Source organism: Chrysochloris asiatica, unplaced genomic scaffold, assembly GCF_000296735.1.
Source record: "Chrysochloris asiatica unplaced genomic scaffold, ChrAsi1.0 scaffold00085, whole genome shotgun sequence".
NCBI classification, from domain to species: Eukaryota; Metazoa; Chordata; class Mammalia; order Afrosoricida; family Chrysochloridae; genus Chrysochloris; species Chrysochloris asiatica.
The window spans coordinates 4540935-4548622 of record NW_006408603.1 but is presented as its reverse complement, the minus strand read 5'-3'; the positions used below and the strand labels follow the sequence as shown (position 1 = coordinate 4548622).

The 7688-nt window shown below is 39.7% G+C and overlaps 1 protein-coding gene across 1 annotated transcript in view; it reads left to right on the top strand.

Annotated features, from left to right (window-relative positions):
* Positions 1 to 2518: 2518 nt before the first annotated feature.
* Positions 2519 to 7688, top strand: part of CTTNBP2NL (CTTNBP2 N-terminal like) — a 49971-nt gene continuing 44801 nt past the window's right edge. The window contains exons 1-2 of the mRNA XM_006865913.1: positions 2519 to 2633; positions 6202 to 6309. Of these exons, the coding sequence (XP_006865975.1) occupies positions 6211 to 6309 (99 nt within the window). The 5' untranslated portion in view covers positions 2519 to 2633; positions 6202 to 6210. The remainder of the gene's footprint in view (positions 2634 to 6201; positions 6310 to 7688) is intronic.

Sequence of the window (7688 nt, the reverse complement as noted above, 5' to 3'; positions counted from 1 at the left end):
CTGGGTAATCTTCATGTGGCTTGCCATCTCCCCTCATCTCTGCTTACTAACTTGAGTTTAATCTGTTTTCTATCTCAAGAGATTGACTCAAGTACTGGAGTCCAGGTGTGGCACTGCAGGATAACGCACTGGACCACGCGGTCAGTTTGAACTACAAAATTGGCAGTTCAAACCTACCGGCCACTCCTTAGAAACCCTGTGTAGGGTCACTCTGAGTCAGAATAGACTTCATGGCACTTACAACAACAGCTACAGTATACCCTATAGGAATCCTCTAGTAACATAACAAAGACAACCCATGACCAAATGGGACTATAGCCACAGGCATAGAGGTTAGGATTTACATATTTGGGGGTGGAGCACAGTCCAATTTGTAACAGTACCTTAAAATTCAGGACAAAAATTAGATTTTGTCAAATAAAATTTAAAGCCTATAATTTCTTTCAAAAAAGTTTGGTGGGTCTACTACACAGGGAAACAAACAAATGGGATAAATAAGTGAAAATGGGAATCGAGAGAAGCTGAGAATGAGAAAGCAATTTAGTAAAAGAAGTCTAGGTGGTGACAGGTTCGTTTGTGTATTTATGGATTAGCTGGAGGGAAGGGGATGAGAATTTCTTTGCATAAAGTTGGCAGTTTGAAAAACTGAATGGTAATTATGAGTGCATTATGCAGAATAGAGTCTTTTTATGGTGCTGTGGGTTGGATTTGTGATGGACTGCAAATTCAGTTTGAACTGCAAAGTCAGCAGTTCAAAATCACTCGCCTCTCCTCAGAAACCCTACACCACAGGTGTTTAATGCACTGGACAGTTTACAAGGTCGGTGGCTCAAGCTCACCAGCTGGTCCTTGTAAACCCTATACAGGGTAGCTATGGGTTAGAACCAACTCAGTAGCACTTAACAACAACAACAACAAATGCATAAGTCATGGCGTTCAAACAGATATGTTTTTGTCAATTCAGGGAGAAATGTCCACCTCTTCTAGTCTTCAGAAAAGACAGTTGACATCTTAAAGTTAAAAAGATTTCCAGAACTCTCAAAGGTTCTCTGGTAGTGTAGTTGTTATGAATTGGGCTGTGAACCGCAAGGTCAGCAGTTTGAAACTACCAGCTGTTCCGTGGGAGAAAGATGAGGGTTTCTGTTCCTGTAAAGATTTACAGCCTTGGAAACCCTGTACAGGGTCGCTATGAGTCGGAACCGACTCTATGGCACATAACAACAACAACAACACTTGTCTCTATCAAGCAAAAAGAATATCACATCACTGATGGGGGAAGTGGGGTAAAAGCAGCAATGAAGCGGCAAGCTAAGCCCTACAATGTTCAATGGACTTCTGTGGACCCAATTGGGGACCCGGTTGGCAAGCAGTGTGAAGAGACCTGGGGACTCTTGGGCCCAGAGTCAGTGGCATGGCCACAGAGGACTCAAGAGGAGAGTGGAGCTACCGGCTAACGGGAAGAGAGGACATATGCACAGGAGCGCCCACACTTGCAAATGATACCCATGTGCCCTGGACCGGATGACTGGACGATCAGAGCTCAACCAGGAGAGGAAAGAAGAGGGAGAAAAAAAAAGAGTGAGCTAATACAGTCTGATGAACTTGACCTATACTTATGGAGTAGCGACTCAAAAGAGGGAACAAATCCTCACAGCAACAAACATTCACACACACACCCACACACAGAGTGGACAGAGAAGGGCAGCTTGGACATTGGATACTCAAATTGGGAGGGGGGGACTACAAAGGCAAGAGGTGACTGGTTTACAAGCTTTCAAGAGGGAACCTAGTGCTAGGGAGCATGGCGGAAGGCAGAATCTCCAGTAGGGTACTATTCAGTCTGTCTGGGCTTAGCTGATGAAGGGAGATACAGATGGGTAACTTGTGATACTGTAGGGAATAATGCTTATCAGGATGGATTATGAGGGTTGGAAATGCAAAGGTAGAAGTTTTGTAACAAGGAAGGGAGAGATTAAATCTCCAGGATAGGAGCAGAGACCTCTGGGACCATCAACGGAGAAGAGCCGAGAGTGGGACCCTACCCAGAGAAACAGAGATGCCTGAGATGGAGACAGAGATGATGACGTGGAGTGATAAAACGACTGGGACTTTGAACCCAGAGAGGGAAAGGGACTGTGGGCCAAAAACTGGGGGGAGGTGGGGGACGTGTAGGGGGCGGGTTTCTGGGATATACCCTTTGGGTGGTTGATGATGCATGGAGGGGATTGGAACCATGGCAATGAGATGATATACGATGGAATGAATGTAAAACTAAAGTTCTCCCATGTAAACTATCATATAATTCACAATAAAACATTAAAAAAAAAAACCAATATCAGATTCCTGGTACTTTTTCTATGTTGTTCAGCTTCTGCTTGAAGAACTAGCTGTTTGCTTCTTGTCAATATCAACAACCTACAACTGTCAGGCCTTATTAGCAATGACAGACATTTATGGGATTTACTAAGTTGTTTACAGTGTGATCATATGGACAATAAATTTCTTATTATTTTACAGGATTGGATACTTTCCCATCATGCTGATAGCATTTTAAATATATTTGTAAATTTTAACTGAAGAAAACCTTGAGAGTTTATATTTGAGGACTAAAGTGTGAACCTACCAATTATCAGGTCAGTATCATTGCCACTCCTAGATTGTCATTGCCATCCCAAATCAGTCAAAAAAGTTCAGAGAATGTTCTGTACATGGAGATTAGATTCAAATGAATAAAACAGTAAAGAACTGCTAAAAATTGTTATTTATAAAGAAAAATTATAATCTACAGAAACAGGTCTGTTGATTCTCAACACAGCTGTGGCTCTGGTTTTCCTCTTATGTTGTATACATTTGTATTGTATTCATTTCAGATGGACACTAAGCCAAATGAGTTGGTACATATTAGCAAAATGTTCCAGATATTAAACTCTTTGTGCAAAAGTGATTTGCAAATGTAATAATAACAAGTAAGAATGTTCTTGATGCTATTTACAAGGAATAGAAATTTTTCTTGCTTAAAAAAACCGGTCTGCTTGCTAACTAAAGTGACTAAAGATGGTTTTAATTTTACTCTTTTATGAGAATATTTATCCCAACAGTTTAAAGACTTTGATTTGGATGTAATTTGATTTGTTTCTTTATATATTTGTCTCTTACTCTTATTTAATGGATTCTCAAACAAATTTTATTTGTTTATAGTCATAGAAGATTAGAATGGAGCCCAGGACGTTAGGAATGATCTAGTCTGTTTTATTCTGCCTGTGAGGATATTCAGGGCCAGACCAGCAGGGTAATTTCCCCATCCATGGTTATATAACTGTGCAGTGGCAGAGCTGAGACTAAAAACTCTGCTTTTTTCACTTTGAGTCCATTAATTTTTACTCCTATCACTGTTTCTTTAAGGCATACTTTTAGATCTCTAAATAACCGTGTTTAAGGATGGTAAAGGTACTGACAAAAAGGTAACAGGCACAAGAGCTCTATTCCTACCTGCCACCTACCTTGGTGCTTATGTTGTTGCTGTTACATGCCGGTCAAGTTGGTTCCAACTTATAGCGAACCTGTACAGGTTCGCAGCCCATTCATAACCACTGCGCTACCAGAGCTCCTTATAAACATTGTAGAATTGGTCTGTGAACCTTAAAGCTTTTCGAAACTACCAGCTTTTCCGCGGGAGAAAGATGAGGCTTTCTGCTCCCCTAAAGATTTACAGCCTATACAGGGTCGCTATGAGTCGGATGCAACTCCACGGCACATAACCACCACCACCACCACCACCATCCCTCAGCTCTAATTCCTAACGCCAGTAGGCAGCTCAAGGTGTTTCTGAGGTTACTGATCTTGGCTGCCCCAAAATTTGATAATGCCTTTCTTAGAATTATTTTGGAACATGAGAGAGAATAGTAGTTATTCATAATTAAACTGTTACTGAGCTGATGTCTGAAACTTGGCAAGATGTTTGATTATTTATTATCTCATTTAATCTTCACAGAGCCTCTTATTTTTGATATCATCACCCCTCTCTTACAGATATGAAAACTTGCCTAAAGTCGTACAGTTAGGAAAACGCATACATACCTAATAAGATCCTTCTGACTGCAAAGTTAGATGTACTTTTCAACATGCCATCTTATATTAAGTTTAATTTTATTAGTTGTTTTTAAAGTTAGTTATTTTTAAGTTAACTTTTGTTAGACATGTCTCTAGTACTAAGGTAGTCAGTATCACTTTCCTGTGAGTGAAACTCACCAGTTAGAAAGTTAGCAGTTAGACTTGAGGTTACATTGAATGTGTTTACTATGTGGTAAAAGATTTGAACAGCATTCCTGAAACACCATCTAACGACACAGTGAAGTATGCATTTCTACATGTTCTTTTTCCCTTAAAGGCAGTAGTTCTGGAAGGAAACAATAACATTTTTGATGTGTCCCTTAAAATGTAATGTGCTCATTTCTTGTTTGTTAAGGGCCATCACGACGGTTATGACTTGTAGTATAAGGGTTGGGAATTACAGCAGAGTGTATGAACTAGTCATGTTGGGAGTCACTTTAAAGAAAACTTTTATGAGAGTGGTGATTTTTCAGAAGTAAAAAGTGAAAGAAGGAAAATAACACCTGTTCTACTTTGGAAGTTATAACATGTATCTTACCATGCACAGTGGTTAGAAGACTCTCCAAAGATTGGTGTCATTAACGTCTGTCTATGTGTGTATGGGAAATTAATCTTGTGGAAAAGATTTCATTTGTGCCATACAATTTGCCATTTAACATATTTTCAAAGGTATAAGGGCACATAGAACGAACTCATTAAGTCAAATACATTCACTTTGTGGTAACCTGGCCAATTAGGATTTTTAAACAATATAATCAAAGAAGTCATTTAAAAGTACATTTGTATTTGCATTTAGTTGCCTTTAAATCTGTTTTACTATGCAAAATATAAATATTGTGATAAAACTTGACAATTTATAAGAAAAAGTTCTTCCTTACTCCCACCAACCATTCATTATCTTCACACAGATTCCTCTTAAGTCGATTTCAGAAGTGTCTTAATTATCTAGGGCTGCTATAGCAGAAATACCACAAGTGGATGACTTCAGCAAAGAGAAATTTATTTTCTTACAGTTTAGGAGGCTAAAAGTCTGAATTCACCAACTATCTTTCAACTCTGGAGAAGGGTTTCATATCTCTTCAGCTTCTGCTTCCTGGTTCCTTGGAGATCTCCATGTATCTTGGCATCTATCTTAGCCCATCTCTTTTTAGAGCTCACTTGTTTAATCTTTTTTCGTATCCTAAAAGAGACTGATAAAAGTTGTACTCTGCACTAATCCTGCCTTATTAACATAACAAAGTTAACCCATTCCCAAGTGGAGTTATAACCACAGGCATTGTGTTGCTATTGTTAAGTGCTATCCAGTGGGTCCCGACCCATAGCAAGGAGTGACTGGTAAGCTTGAACCACCAAACTGGCACTTCAAATCGACTTTGTAGTCCAGAGAATTAACCCACAGCACCACACTGGGACTCCAAACCACAGGCGTAGAGGTTAGGATTTACAGCACATCTTTTGGAAGGACAAATTTGATCCAAAAAAGAAGGATGCCAGATATTTTTAATCCAGTTTTGCAATTTTGGTTTTCTAAAACTGGGAAGTATATTCATGGCCTAATAACTTTACAGTGTAATAGTGTGTTCATTCTAAACAATTTTGCCTAAGTTTCTAGTGAACAAAATTAGTGGCTAATCCTTTCTTGCATTCTTGGTGTGGTGCTGTGAGATGAGCACTGGCCTGAGAACCACAAGGTCAGCAGTTCGAACCCACCAGCTGCTCTTCAAAATCCTTGTAACAGGGTTGCTTTTAGTCGGAACCAACTCCATGACACTTAACAACAATTCTTTCCCAGACCATCAAGGATGTTTGCTTGGAAATAATGCCAGAAAGGAAAAATGAGGACAAATTGATCCTGAGTAGTTATGAAATCAATAATTAAAGTGAATTTTATTTCCTATTATTGCTCAGTTTGTGATTAATATCAGAAAGCTGTTATCTTTCTATTAATTGTAACTTCTTTAACTATTTTATATTGTAACTGTTGCTCTTTTCTTGTCTTGTTTCATACTTCTTTTAATTTGTTACATTATCTCTATCTTCTAGAGACACTCTAATTTTCTAGAGATAGTCTGATTGTTGTCCTTATTTTAGTTTTTCAGGATGAATCTGGAAAAACTCAGCAAGCCTGAACTCCTGACCCTTTTCAGTATTCTTGAAGGAGAGCTTGAAGCAAGAGATCTTGTTATAGAAGCTTTAAAGGTATGTTATAAGGGGAAAAATGAGAAGTCATCATACGTTTTTTAAGTTGTCTCAGTGGTTGTAATTTATTTAACTAGGCTATTTCTATAGCCCCCCCTCCCCCATTGAAGTTAGTCGCCTGGGTGTATGTATTAACACTTGCTACATAGGTAGCCACCTATGTATAGGGACACTGGCAAAACCTTTCTATTCCCCACAATAATCTCCTTAATCTCAGATGAACCTTGAACTTCATTCTTTTTGCATAGTGGACATTTACTGTTTTTGAATTCTGATCCTTTTTGAGAGATTGACGAGACCAGCTTCCTAAAAAATGTCTATACATATATACACAAAATTCCAGAGACACTCAAGGAGATCAAGAACCCCATGAAGACCATGGATTCCCTGGGCCCCAGATTAGGATTTTGTACTTTAAGTGCTGTTGTTATTGTTGATAGGTGCCGTTGAGTCGATTCCGACCCATAGCGACCCTGTATAGGGTTTCCAAAGAGCAGCTGGTGAGCTTGAACCACTGACCTTGCAGTTCAGATGACTTTGCAGTCTGGCACATTAGCCCACAGCACTACACTTTAAGTATTTGTTAGCTATTAAAACACAAGGGAGCATAATTCTTTTCAAATGTCCTTAAGGGTGTCTGTATAAGTAGTAGCAAGATGATACCTCTGAAAGGAAAGGGGAAAGGGCCATAGAAAGTGAGACTTGAGCATGCCAAAGAAAGCATGTTATTGTCAAGTGCCATTAAGTAGGTTCTGATATGATCATAGCAACTCGGTATTGTGTTTCCAGGGCTGTGAATCCTTATGGGAATAGAAAGCCTCATCTTTCACCTGTGAATTGGCTAGTGGGCTTGAACTGACAACCTCATTATTAACAGTCCATTGTTTGTCTTACAAGGAGCTCTGGTAGCGTAGTGGTTACCAATCAGGCTGCAAACCTTAAGGTCAGCAGTTCAAAACTACCAGCTAGCTGTTCTGCGAGAGAAAGATAGGCGTTCTGCTCCCATAAAGATTTATAGCCTCGGAAACCCTGTACAAGATTGCTATGAGTCAGTTCTGACTCCACGGTACATAACCACCACCACCACTTATCTTACAGAGGGTACTGTGCTCCCCAAAGAAAGCATGTTGTTGTGAAGTGTGGTTGAGTTGGTTCTGACTTATCACCACCCTATATATGGTTTCCAAAGAGTGGCTGGTGGATTTGAACCACTGACCTTGTGATTAGAAGTCCAGTATGGAGCTCTGATAGCATAGTGGTTATGAATCGGGCTGCGAACCGCAAGGTCAGTAGTTCGAAACTACCAGCTGTTCCACGGGAGAAAGATGAGGCGTTCTGCTCCCATAAAGATTTACAGCCTCGGAAACCCTGTACAGGGT